The 20,338-nt window shown below is 53.4% G+C and overlaps 1 protein-coding gene across 1 annotated transcript in view; it reads right to left on the minus strand.

The window, feature by feature from the left end:
• LOC140385969 (uncharacterized) overlaps nt 1-20,338 on the minus strand; it is a 72,515-nt gene that overhangs the window by 11,602 nt on the left and 40,575 nt on the right. Inside the window, 3 exon segments of the mRNA XM_072468613.1 lie at nt 3,398-3,413; nt 3,962-4,186; nt 4,408-4,633. Of these exon segments, the coding sequence (XP_072324714.1) occupies nt 3,398-3,413; nt 3,962-4,186; nt 4,408-4,633 (467 nt within the window).

Consider the following 20,338-nt stretch of genomic DNA (forward strand, 5'->3'; position numbering starts at 1 on the left):
GCCTAACAGCACAGTGGGTGTACCTACAGCTCAGGAACTGCAGAGGTTCAGGAAGGAAGCTCACCACCACCTTGTGAAGGGTAATTAGGGATGGGTAATAAATGCTGGCCTAACCAGCGACGCCCACATCCTATAAAAATAATTTTTTTAAATTCAAAACATTTTAGATATCAAACTGCTGAGAGTTTGTGAATCCCCAGTTTAACACCTCCACCAACTGCAATGTCATATCGACTGTCCACCTGGCATGCTTAGTGTTGTGGGGTGTTGGCTACAGATTAGTATGTCTTAAAGACAGGGGCTGGTTTAGCACAATGGGCAAAACAGTGGCTTGTAATACAGAACAAGGCCAGCAGAGCGAGTTCAATTCCCGTACCGGCCTCCCCGAACAGGTGCCGGAATGTGGCGACTAGGGGCGTTTCTGCCGGAATGTGGTGACTAGCGGCTTTTCATAGTAACTTCATTGAAGCTTACTTGTGACAATAAGTGATTATTATTAACAAGAAGTCATCATAGTCTTCTGAATTGAAATGAATTTGATTTATTGTCACATGTACTGAGATACAATGAAAACTATTGTTCTGCGTACAGTCCAGACAGATCGTTCCATACATGACAAAGCATGGAGCAAACGAGAAATACACAATGTAAATACAGAGACACAGGCATCGGGTGAAGCATACAGGAGTGTAGTATTACTCAGTAAAGAAGATGTCTGAGGAGATCAGTTCAGTCCATAAAAAGGTCATTCAGGAGTCGTAACAGCGGGGAAGTAGCTGTTTTTGAATATGTTAGTGTGTTCTCAGACCTTTGTATCTCCTGCCCGATGGAAGAAGTTGGAAGAGAGAATAACCCGGGTGGGAGGGGTCTTTGATTATGCTGCCCGCTTTCCCCAGGCAGCAGGAGGTGTAGACAGTGTCAATGGATGGGAGGTGGGTTCATGTGATGGACTGGGCTGTGTTTACGACTCGGTAGTTGTGGTAAACCACTGTTGCACCTGTATTAGGTGATGTACGGTAGGACCTGTACTACAGGTATGTCGGTAATCCCTGCCTGTGGCTCTGCCCAGTAGGTGGAGTATAAATATGTGTGTCCTCTGTGCAGCAGCCATTTCGCCAGCTGCTCTGGGAGGCCACACATCTTAGAGCAATAAAGCCTCAGTTGTATTCAACTCTCGTCTTTGTCCAATTGATCGTGCATCAATTTATTACTCTAGGATTTTCAGAAGATTGACCTCCGGATCAAGCCGGATCGCCTGCAGCTGGATCCGCATCAAGGGACGCCAAAAAGGACTTTCAGCGCTGGCGAGCTTGTTTCGAGGAGTACATCAGGTCTGCACCAGACCCTGTTCCGGAGGCTCAGAAAATAAGATACTGTACTCGAGGTTGAGCTCCAACGCCTTTCCGCTGATTCAGGACGCGCCGAACTACGACAAAGACATGGCGCTACTTGAAGAAAATTACGCCCAGTGGACGGACACGCTCTTCGCCAGACACGTACCCGCCACTCACTCTCAGCTCCCTGGTGAGTCCATAGAAGACTTCTGGCGGGCCCTAATCCCACTAGTCTGGGACTGTGACTCTCAGGCCACTGAACATTCTAACTTCCTTATGCGGGACACTTTTGTTACGGGGATTGGGTCGGACATCATACGCCAGCGACTTTTAGAAGGGGCCACGCTCGATCTCGCAGAGACAAAGAAGCTAGCGCTCTCTATGACGGTCACCACGTGCAATATTCAGGCCTACGCCACCAGCCGCGCGGCCCACCCCTCCTACGCATCGTGGACCCCACAGATGGCTGCCCCATCGGGGGCCTTACCCAGCCAATACGCCTGCGCCACGCGCCAGCCAGATAACCCTGGGGGTCCCCTGTGTTACTTTTGCGGACAGCAAAAACACCCCTGCCAATGCTGCCTGGCCCGCGCTGCCCTTTGTAAGGATTGCGGTAAGAAGGGGCACTTCGCCATGATGTGCCAGGCCTGCGCAGTCGCCGTTATCGCCCCCACCCCCCTCGTTTACACACAATGGGCGCTGCCATCTTCACCCCCCCAGACCATGTGCGGCCAGTGGGCGCCGCCATCTTCTGCCCCTCAGACCACACGCGGCCAGTGGGCGCCGCCATCTTCCTGTCCACGCAACACGTGCGGCCCATGGGCGCCGTCATTTTGTCCTCCCCAAGATCTTCAGGTGTCTCCCTCAGGGACCTGGCACCAGCAGGTTCCACACACACACACACCCCTCTGGCCCGGCTTCACCCCACCCCTCCCCAGGCGCTCTCAGTAGCAACCCCCCAGGACCATCCGCCCTCCCCCTGCCCACGCCCGAGGATGAAGAGGATTTTGGCACGCTCCCGGGGTCACCGAAGATCAGACCAGCATCGGCATCGCCGCCACCACTGCGTCGCTCCCAGCGGCACATCAAGGCCCTGAACCGGTTAAACCTCAACTGGTCCACTGGACTTCAAAGGAAATTTTTTTTTTCTCGCAAATATTGTATATGTAAATTCAATTGCTGTATATAGTTCTCCACCACCCCCGCCGGACTAATTTTAACAGGAGGTGAATGTGGTAAACCACTGTTGCATCTATATTAGGTGATGTACGGTAGGACCTGTACTACAGGTACGGCGGTAATCCCTGCCTGCTGGCTCTGCCCAGTAGGAGGAGTATAAATATGTGTGTCCTCCGTGCAGCAGCCATTTTGCCAGCTGCTGTGGGACGCCACACATCTTAGAGCAATAAAGCCTCAATTGTATTCAACTCTCAACTTTGTCCAATTAATCATGCATCAGTGGTTTCCTACGGTTTTGGGCCGAGTAGTTGCCATACCAGGCTGTGATGCAGCCAGACAGCATGCTTTCTATGGTGTATCTGTGAAAGTTGGTAAGAGTCAATGAGAACATGCCAAATTTCCTTAGTTTCCTGAGGATGTATAGGAGCTGTTGTGCTTTCTTGGTCGTAACATCAACATGGATGGACCGGGACAGATTGTTGGTGATGTGATTACCTAGGAATTTGAAGCTGTCAACCATCTCCACCTCGGCGCCATTGATACTCCACTTCCTGAAGCCAATGACCAGCTCTTTAGGTTTGCTGACATTGAGGGAGAGATTGTTGTTGTTACACCACCCCACTCGGTTCTCTATCTCCCTCCTGTACTCTGACTCATCGTTGTTCGAGATTGGACCCACTACGGTCGTGTCATCAGCAAACTTGTAGAGCAAGTTGGAGCCAAATTTTGGCACACAGTCGTGTGTACAGGGTGTATAGTAGGTGGCTAAGCATGCAGCCTTGCGGGGTCCCGGTGTTGAGGACTATCGTGGAGGAGGTGTCATTGTTTATCCTTACTGATTGTGATCCATGGTTAACTGTAGGTTAACTCTAAGTCTCTATTACCTATTGGAACTATTAACTATTTGAAATATTTACACATGTTAGGTGAAGGGTATAAGGTCGCGGCTCTCCATGCTCAAGCCTATACATGGCTGTACTCAACACCACAGTAACTCTGTGTGGATGGTACTGTGTTCAGTCCCACATTAACCCTTTATGTGCCAGGCCCTCATACTACATTCCCCATGACTTTCTCTCCTGTATTTGGAGATATATTAGGGTACTTCATCTCTTCCATTGTTATCACTCATACATTTGCCAGCCGTGTGTTTCTTGGCGGTGGCATTCTTCTGTCCGCCGGTTGTCAATGGGATTTCCAGTTGTAACCACCCCACCTGGAGTGAAAGCCGTGGGCTGGAAGGTTAAATCATAATGACCGGAAATTTCCGGCTGACATTATCACTATTTCTATATTATTATAATAATAATATATTGTTGTTATTTTGACATTATAACTACTCCATCAAGTCCTTGAGGTTTGAGGTTGGGGTGGTCTGGGCCCCTCCCACACAGGTCGTTCACAGTTCTGTCAGAAGAGGGATGGACTGTCCTGTTGCTGTTTCTTACTGTTGGTCTGGAGGTTAAGCTGGTGTCTGGGTAACTTTCATTCCTTTCTTCCATCCCTTCACAATGAGCTGCAAACAGCCGCTTCTGCCGCTGCTTTGATTGGTGGCCGCTGCTCAAACTCATTTCTTGTGGGGTGGGTGAACATTTTCTGCTTCTTGCTTCTTTCACTTTTTCTGTCATCATGCGGGTTTTCTCAGTGTCCACTATGGCTGAGGACAAGTGTTCCTGTAGTGAGAAGGTTGGTGGTACCCTCACCCCTGCTTTTCATTGCCAGACATGAGCAGTTTCTAACATCTCTTGTGTTTTTGGCATGCCGTCTGGGAGTTGCAGCATCTACACAGTGGTTGCAGAGTTGATCTGCTTCACTGTCATTGAGACCAGACTTAGAGGCATCACAGATTGCTGATCGCTCTCTTTCAGCCCGTCTGCTGGGCATGTCATAGTACCTCCTGGGTGGTTGGCTGATCTGACAACTGAGGGATTTCCAGGCCCTGTCGTATGAATGGACAATCCTGCTCCACAAAGAGAGAAGACAGTTCAGGGTGAAAGTCCCAGTCAGGGTATTCCTTTCTGTTTGAGTACTCATCAACATGCAGTTCTGTTTGGTTAATGACAATGGTCATCTCGGCATCATCTGTTGTTTTGAGGAGATTCAAGGCTCTGCAGACATCTCTGCTCAGGAGAGAGGAAAGTTGGTCATGGATGAAGTACATCAGCTCAAAGGTCTGTTTGCTGCCTTACCTTAGTGGCTCCAGGATTATACCAACGGCTGGGTCAGATTCCTCTGAGCCCATAAAGTAGTGTGTCCACTGTTCAAAGGCAGAGGTCTTTCATCCACAGTTCTTTGTCCAGCAGGATTGTTTCCTGACTGCGTTATCTAAATTTAGATTTGTTAGGTGGCCATTGACAGAAATTGCAAACTTAGAAACCTATTTGCTATCTTCACCTCATGGATCACCTTTCGGCCTTTGGTGTGTTTCAGACATTTTGCCTTGCAATTTGCCATAATGTCCAATCCTGTTGCATTGGCAGCACTGCCCTGGTAGGACATCATGTCACCTGTGAGGGTGCTACACTCCACATAGGAACATAGAAAATAGGAGCAGGAAGAGGCCATTCAGCCCCTCAAACCTGCTCCGCCATTCATTATGATCACGGCTGATTATCCAACTGAGTAATCCATCTCCTTTAATCCCTTTAGCTCTAAGAGCTGTATCGAATTCCTCCTGGAAAACATATGGGGCTGGATTCTCCATTTCAGCGGATAATTGCTGGCGCCAGGGCAGCATGTGTGGACTTTTATGACAAATGAATCGGTGTGAAACCATCACTGATTCCAGTACCAGTGAGGGGCTAGCACTGGTGTTGGGTGAAACTCCCGCCTCCCGTGCCGAAAATGGGCAGAGGAAGGTCGGGACCCGGGCCGCGCATGCGCGCGGCTGATGACCTGCACCGGTTGCACCATACAACATGGCGCCGGCCATGCGCGACTCCGACCCGCCAACCAGTTCCTCCATCCGTTGCAGAAGCCCCACCGGCCAGCACCACGGATCCCGGCCGGATTTGGCAGCACTGGACACAGTGTGCAGCCGTCACGCCGGGTTACTGACTGCTCAGACCCCACATCAACCGCGCGGTTGGGAACCCAGCCCATCGGGGACGGGAGCATCGCGGGTCGACACGCCAATGATGCACCATCGTTGAAACGGTGCGCGGCGAGCTTCGTGATGATGCCAAGTTGGAGGGGGCAGAACATAGCTGACCGTCGTCAAACCAGCACCGGCCCAGATTTCGGTGTGAAAATCCATTCCCTGTCCGATCGGCGAACACGATTTCGGCATCGGGCAATTGGAGAACCCAGCCCACAATTTTTCGGCCTCAATTATTTTCTGTGGGAGTCAATTCCACAGGCTCACCACTCTCTGGGTGAAGAAATTTCTCCTCATCTCAGTCCTAAATTGTTTAAAATATGTCATAGCACCCTGGGCGTGTGTCCGGTCAATTCCAGCCACACTTGACCCAGAGTTGCAACACAGGTGAAATACAATTTCATTTAAAATACCCAAGGTCCTTTGTTGAGCCAAATAAATTAGTCACCAGATTTGTAACTTTAACACAAGTGATTTTTATTATGTACAGTATCATAATTAAATGGATAGAAATTTGGAGGGAGAGAGTTCCTTCTTCAAGGTCTAAACACTTCTTCCCAGTTCTCTCAGAGAGCATCAAGCAGGAACCAATCACTGATCGTTGTCAGGCAGAACACGATCCCTGACCATCCCACTCGTTGCCAATTAACCGATCAAATCGATTCCTCCCAAACCAATTCATCCATTGCCAAGGAGTCTGGCTTCTTCTCTCCAAAAACAACACCTGGGAACACAGTGTCCTGGCAAGCAGGCTGCTTCTACTGAATCTTCTGCTTAAAGGCACATCCCATTTATGGGGCCAAGGGCCAAAAATACTAAATAGAATAAAAGAAATGGGATCAAAGGAAATAAACAGGAAAATAAAAGCAAAATACTGCGGATGCTGCAATCTGAAACAAAAACAAAAATTCTGGACAATTGCAGCATGTCTGACAGCATGTGTGGAGAGAGAAGGGAGCTAACATTTCGAGTCCGGATTACTTTTATCAAAGCTCAACTAAACAGGGAGGACTCTTACATTAGACTGTGTCCCCTGGTTCTGGACTCCCACCCATCGGGAACATCCTTCCTGAATCTACTGTTTACTCCTATTAGAATTTATAGGTTTCTATGAGATCGCCCCTCATTCTTCTGAACTCCAGCGAATATAATCCGAACCGATTCAATCCCTCCTCAGACCCTCCATTCCAACATTCCGTCTGGTAAACCTTCGCTGAACTCCCTCTACACCAAGAGCATCTTTCCTCAGATAAGGAGACCAAAACTGCACACAATGGGCTGGATGCTCCAACCCGCCCCGCCACATTTCTGCCCCGACCCGCCAGCGGGATTCTCCGTTTCGCAGGCCGGTGAATGGGGTTTCCCGTTGTGGGGCAGCCCCACGCCACCCGGAAACCCCCGGACGCCGGCAAAACGGAGAATCCCGCTGGCAGAGAATCCCGCCCAATATTCCAGGTGTGGCCTCACCAAGGCCCTGCATAATTGTAGCAAGACATTCCTGCTCCTGTACTCGAATCCTCTCGCATTGAAGGCCAACATACCATTTGTCTTCTTTATCAACTGTTGCCCCCGCATGCTTGCTTTCTGCAACTGGTGCACAAGGACACCCAGGTCACGTTGCACATTTCCCTCTCTCAATCTATTGGCATTTAGATAATAATTTGACATCATAGAATCATAGAATCAGTGAAGGAGGCCATTCAGCCCATCGAGTCTACACCGACCCTCCGAAAGAGCACCCCAGCTAGACCCAATTCCCTGCCCTATCCCCATAATCCCACCTAATCTAACACTAAGGGGTAATTTATCATGGCCAATCTACCCACCCTGCACAATTTTGGACTGTGGAAGGAAACCGGAGCACCCGGAGGAAACTCAAAGAGGATGACCTCATATTTTAAGGTTTATCATACAAAACCGTGTTGACTATCTCTAATCAAATTATTCCTTTCCAGATGATTATACATCCTATCTCTTATAAACCTTTCCAAGAGTTTGCCCACAACAGAAGTAAGGCTCACTGGTCTATAGTTACCTGGGTTGTCTCTACTCCCCTTCTTGAACAAGGGGACAACATTTGCTATCCTCCAGTCTTCTGGCACTATTCCTGTAGACAAAGATGACTTAAAGATCAAAGGCTCAGCAATCTCCTCCCCAGCTTCCCAGAGAATCCTAGGAAAAATCCCATCCAGCCCAGGGGACTTATCTATTTTCACACTTTCCAGAATTGCTAACACCTCCTCCTTATAAACTTCAAGCCCTTCTAGTCTAGTAGCCTGAATCTCAGTATTCTCCTCGACAACATTGTCTTTTTCCTGTGTGAATACTGACGAAAAATATTCATTTAGCACCTCTCCTATCTCCTCGGACTCCAAGCACAACTTCCCACTACTGTCCTTGACTGGCCCTACTCTTACCCTCGTCATTTGTTTATTCCTGACATATCTATAGAAAGCTTTAGGGTTATCCTTGATCCGACCTGCCAAAGACTTCTCATATCCCCTCCTGGTTCTTCGTAGCTCTCTCTTTAGGTCCTTCCTAGCTAACTTGTAACTCTCGAGCACCCTAACTGAACCTTCATGTCTCATCTTTACATAAGCCTCCTTCTTCCTCTTGACAAGTGTTTCGACTGCTTTAGTAAACCACGGATCCCTTGCTCGACCACTTCCTCCCTGCCTGACAGGTACACATTTATCAAGGACACACAGTAGCTGTTCCTTGAACAAGCTCCACATTTCCATTGTGCCCATCCCCTGTAGTTTTCCTCTCCATCCGATGCATCCTAAGTCTTGCCTCATCGCATCATAATTGCCTTTCCCCCAGATATAACTCTTGCCCTGCAGTATATACCGATCCCTTTCCATCACTAAAGTAAACTTAATCAAATTGTGGTCACTATCACCAAAGTGCTCACCTACCTCCAAATCTAACACCTGTCCTGGTTCATTACCCAGTACCAAATCCAATATGGCCTCGCTTCTCGTTGGCCTATCTACATACTGTGTCAGGAAACCCTCCTGCACACATTGGACAAAAACGGACCCATCTGAAGTACTCGAGCTATAGCATTTCCAGTCACTATTTGGAAAGTTAAAGTACCCCACAACAACTACCCTGTTGCTTTCGCTCCTATCCAGAATCATCTTTGCAATCCTTTCCTCTACATCTCTGGAACTTTTCGGAGGCCTATAGAAAACCCCTAACAGGGTGACCTCTCCTTTCCTGTTTCTAACCTCAGCCCATACTACCTCAGTAGACGAGTCCTCATCAAACGTCCTTTCTGCCACTGTAATACTGTCCTTTTTTAAAAAAAAAAAAATTTATTAAAGGTTTTCATAAAATATCAATAACAAAATGAGAAAGAAAAAAGAACCCAACAGGGTTAAGTACAAAACACAATCTAAAAAAGCAACCCGCCAAACCCCTCCCCCCTGTACATAAATAATAAATTAACATTAACACCCCGACTTAAGACAACAGGTGTATACACCCCCTCAGACCCTCCAGTGTAAATAACATAAACAAAAATAAAGTAAACCCCCCCCCCCCCCCGCCCCCCCCGAGCTGCTGCTGCCATTGACCAATGTCTATCGTTCTGCCAGAAAGTCTAAGAACGGTTGCCACCGCCTAAAGAAACCCTTGTACCGACCCTCTCAAGGCGGATTTCACCCTCTCCAATTTAATGAACCCTGCCATATCGCTGATCCAGGATTCCACGCTTGGGGGCCTCGCATCTTTCCACTGAAGGAGAATCCTTCGCCGGGCTACCAGGGACGCAAAGGCCAGAATTCCGGCCTCTTTCGCCTCCTGCACTCCCGGCTCCTCTGCCACCCCAAATATTGCGAGCCCCCAGCCCGGTCTGACCCTGGATCCTACCACCCTTGACACCGTCCTCGCTACGCCCTTCCAAAATTCCTCCAGCGCTGGGCATGCCCAGAACATATGGGTGTGATTTGCTGGGCTCCCTGAGCACCGAACACACCTGTCCTCGCTCCCAAAGAACCTGCTCATCCTTGGCCCGGTCATGTGTGCCCTGTGCAGCACCTTAAACTGTATGAGGCTGAGCCTCGCGCATGAAGAGGAAGAGTTCACCCTCCCTAGGGCATCTGCCCACATCCCCTCTTCGATCTCCTCTCGCAACTCCTCCTCCCACTTACCTTTCAACTCCACCACTGAGGCCTCCTCCTCCTCCTGCATCACCTGGTAAGTTTCCGAGATCTTCCCCACTCCCACCCACCCCCCCCGAGAGAACCCTGTCCTGTACTGTGTGTGGCAGTAGCCGTGGGAATTCCATCACCTGCCGTCTGGCAAACACCCTTACCTGTAAGTACCTGAAGGCTTTCCCCGGGGGGAGCCCATACTTCTCCTCCAGCTCACCCAAGCTCGCGAACATCCCGTCCACAAACAGGTCCCCCAACTTTCGTATGCCTGCCCTGTGCCACCCCAAAAACCCTCCACCTGTTCTTCCTGGGGTGAACCGGTGGTTCCCCGTAATGGGGTCCACGCCGAGGCCCTAACTTCCCCCCTATGCCGCCTCCACTGCCTCCAAATTTTGAGGGCCGCCACCACCACCGGGCTCGTGGTATACCTCCTTGGAGGGAGCGGCAGCGGCGCCGTTGCCAGCGCCCCCAGACTCGTACCCACACAGGACGCCGTCTCCAGCCTCTTCCATGCAGCCCCCTCCCCCTCCATCACCCACTTGTGCACCATTGTCGCATTGGCGGCCCAGTAGTACCCACAGAGGTTGGGCAGCGCCAGCCCCCCCCCTATCTCTACTCCGCTCCAGGAACACCCTTCTCACCCTCGGAGTCCCTCACGCCCACACAAACCCCATTATACTCCTGTTAACCCGCCTGAAAAAAGCCTTCGGGATAAACACGGGGAGGCACTGGAACAGGAACAAAAACCTTGGGAGCACCGTCATTTTGGTGGACTGCACCCTACCCGCCAGGGACAGCGGCAACGCGTCCCACCTCTTGAACTCCTCCTCCATTTGCTCCACCAGCCTTGTAAAGTTAAGCCTATGCAGGACCCCACAGCTCCTGGCCACCTGGACCCCCAAATATCTGAAACTCCTATCCGCCCTTTTTAGTGGGAGCTCGCCAATCCCCCTCTCCTGGTCCCCTAGCTGAACTACGAACAGCTCGCTCTTCCCCATATTGAGCTTGTACCCCGAAAAGTCCCCGAATTCCCTAAGCATCCTCATTACCTCTGGCATTCCTCCCACCGGGTCCGCCACATACAGCAGCAGGTCGTCCGCATAAAGCGACACCCTATGCTCCTCCCCACCCCGCACCAACCCCCTCCAGTTCCTCGACTCCCTCAGTGCCATAGCCAGGGGTTCAATCGCCAGTGCGAAGAGCAGGGGGGACAGGTAACACCCCTGTCTCGTCCCTCGGTGCAACCGAAAGTACTCGGACCTCCTCCTATTTGTGGCCACACTCGCCATCGGGACCTCATACAACAGCCTAACCCACCTGACAAACCCCTCCCCAAACCCGAACCTCTTCAGCACCTCCCACAGGTACCCCCACTCTACCCTATCGAAGGCTTTCTCAGCGTCCATCGCCACCACTATCTCCGCCTCCCCCTCCCTCGCCGGCATCATGATAACGTTCAAAAGCCTCCGCACATTCGCGTTCAACTGTCTCCCCTTCACAAACCCCATCTGGTCTTCATGGATGATCTGCGGCACACAATCCTCAATCCTCGTGGTTAAGACCTTCGCCAGCACCTTGGCATCTCGGTCTGTAAGACCCACATTGCAGGGGATCCTTGTCCCGCTTCAGGATCAAGGAGACCAGTGCCCGGGACATCGTCAGGGGTAAAGCCCCCCACTCCCTTGCCTCATTGATGGTCCTAACTAACAGCGGGCCCAACAGGTCCATGTATTTTTTATAGAACTCGACCGGGAAACCGTCCGGCCCCGGTGCCTTCCCTGCCTGCATGCTTCCTATCCCTTTGATCAGCTCCTCCAGCCCAATCGGGGCCCCCAGTCCCGCCACCAGTCCCTCTTCCACCTTTGGAAACCTCAATTGGTCCAGGAAACAGCCCATCCCTCCCTCCGCCCGTGGGGGCTCGGATCGGTATAATTCCTCGTAGAAGTCCCTGAAGACCCCATTGATGCCAACCACACTCCGCACCATGCTCCCTCCCCTGTCCTTAACTCCCCCGATCTCCCTAGCTGCGTCCCGCTTCCGAAGCTGATGCGCCAGCATCCGGCTTGCCTTTTCCCCATACTCGTAGACCGCCCCCTGGGCCTTCCTCCACTGCACCTCTGCCTTCCTGGTGGTCACCAGGTCGAATTCGGCCTGGAGGCTGCGCCTCTTCCTCAACAATCCTTCCTCAGGCTCTTCCGCATACCTCCTGTCTACCCTCACCATCTCCCCCACCAGCCTCTCCCTCTCCCCCCGCTCCCTCCGCTCCTTGTGGGCCCTGATGGAGATCAGCTCTCCCCTCAGTGCCTTCAGTGCCTCCCATACCATCCCCACTCGGACCCCCCCGTTGTCGTTGGTCTCCAAGTACCTCTCTATACTTCCTCGGACCCATTCGCTCACTTCCTCGTCAGCCAACAGCCCCACCTCCAAACGCCACAGCGGGCGCTGGTCCCTCTCCTCCCCCATCTCCAAGTCCAACCAATGCGGGGCGTGGTCCGAAATGGCTATTGCCGAATACTCGGTATCCTCTACTCTCTCTATCAGCGCCCTACTTAAAATGAAAAAGTCGATTCAAGAATAAGCCTTCTGGACATGTGAGAAGAATGAAAATTCCCTAGCCCCCGGCCTTGCAAATCTCCAAGGGTCCACCCCTCCCATTTGGTCCATAAATCCCCTCAACACTCTAGCCGCCGCCGGCTTCCTACCCGTCCTAGACCTGGAGCGATCCAGTGCCGGATCGAACACCGTGTTAAAGTCTCCCCCCATTATCAGGCCCCCCACTTCCAAGTCTGGGATCCGACCCAACATACGCCGCATAAAACCCGCATCGTCCCAGTTCGGAGCATACACATTGACCAGTACCACCCTCTCTCCCTGCAACTTACCACTTACCATTATGTACCTACCGCCATTATCTGCCACAATGCTCGACGCCTCGAATAACGCCTTCTTTCCCACCAAGATCGCCACCCCTCGATTTTTGGCATCTAGCCCCGAGTGAAACACCTGACCTACCCACCCTTTCCTCAGTCTTACCTGGTCTGCCACCTTCAGGTGTGTCTCCTGGAGCATAACCACATCCGCCTTGAGCCCCTTCAGGTGCGCGAACACGCGGGCCCGCTTAACCGGCCCATTCAGTCCCCTTACATTCCAGGTTATCAGCCGGATCAGGGGACTACCCGCCCCCCTCCCCCGCCGACTAGCCATGACCCCTCCTCGGCCAGCCACGCGCCCGCACCCCACACCCGGCCCGTTCCCCACAGCGGCATACCCCCGTCTCGACCCACCCCACTTGCTCCAACTCCTCCTTGATCTTAGCAGCAGCAACTCGATTCCAACCCCCCCCCCACCCCCCCACGGCTAGGACCCATCCTAGCTGGTTTACTCCCCCCATTGCACTTCCGCAAGTCAGTTGACTCCTGCTGACCCCGGCCACTCCCGCCTCCCCTTCAACTCCTCCCATTGTGTGGCACACCCTCCTCTCCCGCTCCCCATTCACAGGCTCTCCCCCTCCGTTCTAAGCGCAGGAAACAATCCTCGCTTCCCCGCCCCGGTCCCCCCCCCACCCCCCCCCCAGTCTTCGGCGCGGGAAAAAAATCCCGCGCTCTCCACCAACCAAAACAGTGCCCAACCCGCCCCATCCACCCTCCCCAACCCAAAAGGGAAAAACACAGAGAAAAAGAAACCCAAAACAATGCAAAGGCCCCCCCCCCCCACCGAACCAAAAATAGGCATAACATATCCACCGCAGTCCCCAATCGCCCATCCCGACCCTCAGTCTGTGTCCCAGCTTCTCGGCCTGAACAAAGGCCCACGCCTCTTCCGGAGACTCAAAATAATGGTGCTGGTCCTTGTAGGTAACCCACAGTCGCGCCGGCTGCAACATGCCAAACTTCACCCCCTTCCTGTGCAGCACCGCCTTCGCTCGATTGTACCCGGCCCTCCTCTTCGCCACCTCCGCACTCCAGTCCTGATATATCCGAACCTCCGCGTTCTCCCACCTGCTGCTCCTCTCCTTCTTGGCTCACCTGAGCACACACTCCCGATCAACAAACCGATGGAACCGCACCAGCACCGCCCGCGGAAGCTCGTTAGCCTTGGGCCTCCTCGCCAACACTCTATGGACCCCTTCCAGCTCCAGGAGCCCCTGGAAGGACCCCGCTCCCATCAGCGAGTTTAACATGGTGACCACATAGGCCCCCACGTCCGGCCCCTCCAGCCCCTCCGGGAGGCCCAGAATCCACAGATTCTTCCGCCTCGACCGATTCTCCATCTCCTCGAACCGCTCCTGCCATTTCTTCTGGAGCGCCTCGTACGCCTCCACCTTTACCGCCAGGGCTAAGATCTCGTCCTCATTGTCAGAGATCTTTTGTTGAGCCTCTCGGATCGCCACCCCCTGGGCCATCTGTGTCTCCAGCAGCTTACCAGTAGAAGCCTTCATCGGCTCTAGCAGGTCCGTTTTAATCTCTCTGAGGCAGCGCTGGATACCCTCCTGTTGCTCCTCCGCCCACTGCCTCCACGCTGCCTGGTCTCCGCCCGCCGCCATTTTGTCCTTCTTCCCTCCCTTCTTCTGGTCCACCACCACCTTTTTTGTCACCCCGCTCCTAGTTAAAGCCATATACTGACAGGGAACTATCATTAACTCCTTCCCACACCGGGAAACGTCGAAAAAGTGCCCTTGGGGGCCCTGAAAAGAGCCCAAAAGTCTCGAGAGGGAATCCTTTTGGCAGTGTTCACTTCACCAATCTGCCCCAAAATGTCTGTGGAAACTCCTGAAAAAGGTCTAAGAGTCCGTTCCAGATGGGAGCTGCCGAATGCGCGACCTACTCCTCCATGGCCGCCACCGGAAGCCTCGTCCCCGCTTTTTCAGTGGCCCTGGTGAGATCTTTTCACAGTCGTTCCCTCTGCTGTTAGAATTCACTTTTGATAAAGGCCCTCAGGTCAGTTTGCAGCTTTAAGCTTGTCCTTCCCCAGCCTGCATGCTGGAAGAGGCCCTGTTTATCCTGTTGCAGCCAAATCTTTTACTGTTTCTGCCGGGTCTAGTAGCCAAAAGACATAACATTCCTGGGGCACACTGTCAGGGAAATGTTGCAGTCTTCTTGCCACACCGGGAAATGTCAAACAAATGTTGTGGGGGCTCTGTAAAAGAGCCCAAAAGTCTGTTCCAAGTGGGAGCTACCGAATATGCGATCTAGCTCTGCATAGCCGCACCCGGAAGTCCCGTAATACTGTCCTTGACTAACAATGCCACCCGTCCTCCTCTTTTACCACCTTCCCTGAGCTTACTGAAATATCTAAACCCCGGCACCTGCAACACCATTCCTGTCCCTGCTCTATCTATGTCTCCGAAATGGCCACAACATCAAAGTCCCAGGTACCAACCCATGCCGCAAGTTCACCCACCTTATTCCGGATGCTCCTGGCATTGAAGAAGACACACTTTAAACCACCTTCCTGCCTGCCGGTACACTCCTCCAACTTTGAAACCTTACTCATGCTGGCATACAATGAGAAAAGATGTGAGGTTATGCACATTGGCAGGTGGAATAGAGGCGGAGACTATTTTCTAAATGGGAAATGGCTTCAGAAATCAGAAGCACAAAGGCCAGGAGTCCTTGTTCACGATGCTCTTAAGGTTAACGTGCAGGTTCAGTCGGCAGTTAGGAAGGCAAATGCAATGTTAGCATTCATGTCGAGAGGGCTAGAATACAGGACCAGGGATGTACTTCTGAGGCTGTATAAGGCTCTGGTCAGACCCCATTTGGAGTATTGTGAGCAGTTTTGGGCCCCGTATCTAAGGAAGGATGTGTTGGCCTTGGAAAGGGTCCGGAGGAGGTTCACAAGAATGATCCCTGGAATGAAGAGCTTGTCGTATGAGGAACGTTTGAGGATTCTGGGTCTCGTTGGAGTTTAGAAGGATGAGAGGGGATCTTATTGAAACTTACAGGATACTGCGAGGCCTGGATAGAGTGGACGTGGAGAGGATGTTTTCAATTGTAGGAAAAACTAGAACCAGAGGACACAATCTCAGACTGAAGGGACGATCCTACTAGGAGCTTTTCACAGTAACTTCACTGAAGCTTACTTGTGACAATAAGTTATTATTATATTATTATTAAAACTGAGATGAGGAGCGCGGAAGGTGAACCCATCCCGCTTCAGCAAGAGGGTGGTGAATCTGTGGAACTCTTTGCCGCAGAAGGCTGTGGAGGCCAAATCACTGAGTGTCTTTAAGACAGAGATAGATCAGTTCTTGATTAATAAGGGGATCAGGGGTTATGGGGAGAAGGCATGAGAATGGGGATGAGAAAATATCAGCCATGTTTGAATGATGGAGCAGACTCGATGGGCCGAGTGGCCTAATTCTGCTTTATGTCATGATCTTATGGAGGTGTTAGCAGCAATGTGAGTGCGCCGGGGCGGTAGCTGTGCCGTGGAGGAGCAGACGGGGTTTTCCCGGATAATTGGCAGGAGGGAGTGGCCCCTGGGGTTTAGAAGCTAAAACTCAGAGTGCGGCGGGGGCACAGCTGCCTCAACCTCAATGTTGAGGCTTCCGGGCTGAGGGATCGATAAGCTCCACAAACGTCTTGCGAGAGTTTTGCAAATGAGCAGGTTTTTGTAGCAAGGTTCAATGCAGCGACAGCAGCGTGGGAGGGTGCCGCACAGTAATAGGTCGCTGCGTCTGCCAGCAGAATGTTATTGATGATAAGAATGACAGAACCTTCAACAAGTTCCACATTGAACCGGGAGGAAAAGTCTGGATGCATCCAGCTGCTTTTCTGGGATTTGTGCCGCACAATGCCGCGGATGACATTCCCTCTGTGCTGGTACCAGTAGATGGGCTGTGACTGGACATTATCCAACTGGTCAATGCGGCAGACGAACCGCGCTGTCCTGCCGGTGGCCCGGGACATGGAGAGAACCTCCTGGTTCAAAGACAGCAGAGCGACAGAGGCGGCTGGGGAGAGACAGAGACACGATTGAAACCAGAGACACCCACTCTGCTACTAGAATCTTTACAACAAAACAAGCTCGTCTAGCAAACCAGCAGAGACAGAATGGGCCGAATGGCTTCCCTCTTTACTGTCCCATTCAACGACGCCATGCCCCAGTGTTTCTTACTTAAAGTGTTTCATTGGCTCCGGGCGACTTACAGACCAGCAGAGGAAGCGCCAGGGCGACAGGAGACAGCATCTTGTCCCAGGCTGGGCTTGTGTCCAGGACGCCCCCAGGAACACTGACCCTCAGTCCCTGCTTCACCGTCACTGGGCTCAGTCCCTGCTTCACTGTCACTGGGCTCAGTCACTGCATCACTGTCACTGGGCCCAGCCCCTGCTTCACTGTCACTGGGCTCAGTCACTGCATCACTGTCACTGGGCCCAGTCCCTGCTTCACTGTCACTGGGCTCAGTCACTGCATCACTGTCACTGGGACCAGACCCTGCTTCACTGTCACTGGGCCCAGTCCCTGCTTCACTGTCACTGGGCTCAGTCCCTGCTTCACCGTCACTGGGCTCAGTCCCTGCTTCACTGTCACTGGGCTCAGTCCCTGCTTCACTGTCACTGGGTTCAGTCCCTGCTTCACTGTCACTGGGTTCAGTCACTGCTTCACTGTCACTGGGCTCAGTCCCTGCTTCACTGTCACTGGGCCCAGTCCCTGCTTCACTGTCACTGGGCTCAGTCCCTGCTTCACTGTCACTGGGCTCAGTCCCTGCTTCACTGTCACTGGGCTCAGTCCCTGCTTCACTGTCACTGGGCCCAGTCACTGCTTCACTGTCACTGGGCTCAGTCCCTGCTTCACTGTCACTGGGCTCAGTCCCTGCTTCACTGTCACTGGGCTCAGTCCCTGCTTCACTGTCACTGGGCTCAGTCCCTGCTTCACTGTCACTGGGCCCAGTCCCTGCTTCACTGTCACTGGGCCCAGTCCCTGCTTCACTGTCACTGGGCTCAGTCCCTGCTTCACTGTCACTGGGCTCAGTCCCTGCTTCACTGCCACTGGGCCCAGTCCCTGCTTCACTGTCACTGGGCCCAGTCCCTGCTTCACTGTCACTGGGACCAGCTCCTGCTTCACTGTCACTGGGCTCAGTCCCTGCTTCACTGTCACTGGGCTCAGTCCCTGCTTCACTGTCACTGGGCTCAGTCCCTGCTTCACTGCCACTGGGCTCAGTCCCTGCTTCACTGTCACTGGGCTCAGTCCCTGCTTCACTGTCACTGGGCTCAGCCCCTGCTTCACTGTCACTGGGCCCAGCTCCTGCTTCACTGTCACTGGGCTCAGCCCCTGCTTCACTGTCACTGGGCCCAGTCCCTGCGTCACTGTCACTGGGCTCAGCTCCTGCTTCACTGTCACTGGGCCCAGCCCCTGCTTCACTGTCACTGGGCTCAGCTCCTGCTTCACTGTCACTGGGCTCAGTCCCTGCTTCACTGTCACTGGGCTCAGCTCCTGCTTCACTGTCACTGGGCCCAGCCCCTGCTTCACTGTCACTGGGCTCAGCTCCTGCTTCACTGTCACTGGGCTCAGTCCCTGCTTCACTGTCACTGGGCTCAGTCCCTGCTTCACTGTCACTGGGCTCAGTCCCTGCTTCACTGTCACTGGGCTCAGTCCCTGCTTCACTGTCACTGGGCTCAGTCCCTGCTTCACTGTCACTGGGCCCAGCTCCTGCTTCACTGTCACTGGGCTCAGCTCCTGCTTCACTGTCACTGGGCTCAGTCCCTGCTTCACTGTCACTGGGCTCAGTCCCTGCTTCACTGTCACTGGGCTCAGTCCCTGCTTCACTGTCACTGGGCTCAGTCCCTGCTTCACTGTCACTGGGCTCAGCTCCTGCTTCACTGTCACTGGGCTCAGTCCCTGCTTCACTGTCACTGGGCTCAGTCCCTGCTTCACTGTCACTGGGATCAGTCCCTGCTTCACTGTCACTGGGCCCAGCTCCTGCTTCACTGGCACTGGGCTCAGTCCCTGCTTCACTGTCACTGGGCTCAGCCCCTGCTTCACTGTCACTGGGCTCAGTCCCTGCTTCACTGTCACTGGGCCCAGTCCCTGCTTCACTGTCACTGGGCTCAGTCCCTGCTTCACTGTAACTGGGCTCAGCTCCTGCTTCACTGTCACTGCGCCCAGTCCCTGCTTCACTGTCACTGGGCTCAGTCCCTGCTTCACTGTCACTGGGCTCAGTCCCTGCTTCACTGTCACTGGGCTCAGTCCCTGCTTCACTGTCCCTGGATCAGTCCCTGCTTCACAGTCACTGGGCTCAGTCCCTGCTTCACTGTCACTGGGCTCAGTCCCTGCTTCACTGTCACTGGGCTCAGTCCCTGCTTCACTGTCACTGGGCTCAGTCCCTGCTTCACTGTCACTGGGCTCAGTCCCTGCTTCACTGTCACTGGGCTCAGCCCCTGCTTCACTGTCACTGGGCCCAGCTCCTGCTTCACTGTCACTGGGCTCAGTCCCTGCTTCACTGTCACTGGGCTCAGTCCCTGCTTCACTGTCACTGGGCCCAGTCCCTGCTGCACTGTCACTGGGCTCAGCCCCTGCTTCACTGTCACTGGGCTCAGTCCCTGCTTCACTGTCACTGGTCTCAGCCCCTGCTTCACTGTCACTGGGCCCAGTCCCTGCTTCACTGTCACTGGGCCCAGTCCCTGCTTCACTGTCACTGGGCTCAGTCCCTGCTTCACTGTCACTGGGCCCAGTCCCTGCTTCACTGTCACTGGGCCCAGTCCCTGCTTCACTGTCACTGGGCCCAGTCCCTGCTTCACTGTCACTGGGTTCAGTCCCTGCTTCACTGTCACTGGGCTCAGTCCCTGCTTCACTGTCACTGGGCCCAGTCCCTGCTTCACTGTCACTGGGCGCAGTCCCTGCTTCACTGTCACTGGGCCCAGTCCCTGCTTCACTGTCACTGGGCTCAGTCCCTGCTTCACTGTAACTGGGCCCAGTCCCTGCTTCACTGTCACTGGGTTCAGTCCCTGCTTCACTGTCACTGGGCTCAGTCCCTGCTTCACTGTCACTGGGCTCAGTCCCTGCTTCACTGTAACTGGGCTCAGTCCCTGCTTCACTGTCACTGGGCCCAGTCCCTGCTTCACTGTCACTGGGCTCAGCTCCTGCTTCACTGTCACTGGGCTCAGTCCCTGCTTCACTGTCACTGGGCTCAGCTCCTGCTTCACTGTCACTGGGCCCAGTCCCTGCTTCACTGTCACTGGGCCCAGTCCCTGCTTCACTGTCACTGGGCTCAGCCCCTGCTTCACTGTCACTGGGCTCAGCTCCTGCTTCACTGTCACTGGGTTCAGTCCCTGCTTCACTGTCACTGGGCTCAGCTCCTGCTTCACTGTCACTGGGCTCAGCTCCTGCTTCACTGTCACTGGGCTCAGTCCCTGCTTCACCGTCACTGGGCTCAGTCCCTGCTTCACTGTCACTGGGCTCAGCTCCTGCTTCACTGTCACTGGGTTCAGTCCCTGCTTCACTGTCACTGGGTTCAGTCCCTGCTTCACTGTCACTGGGCTCAGCTCCTGCTTCACTGTCACTGGGCCCAGTCACTGCTTCACTGTCACTGGGCTCAGTCCCTGCTTCACTGTCACTGGGCTCAGTCC

The sequence above is a fragment of the Scyliorhinus torazame genome, chromosome 11 (assembly GCF_047496885.1).
Source record: "Scyliorhinus torazame isolate Kashiwa2021f chromosome 11, sScyTor2.1, whole genome shotgun sequence".
In the NCBI taxonomy this organism is placed as follows: domain Eukaryota; kingdom Metazoa; phylum Chordata; class Chondrichthyes; order Carcharhiniformes; family Scyliorhinidae; genus Scyliorhinus; species Scyliorhinus torazame.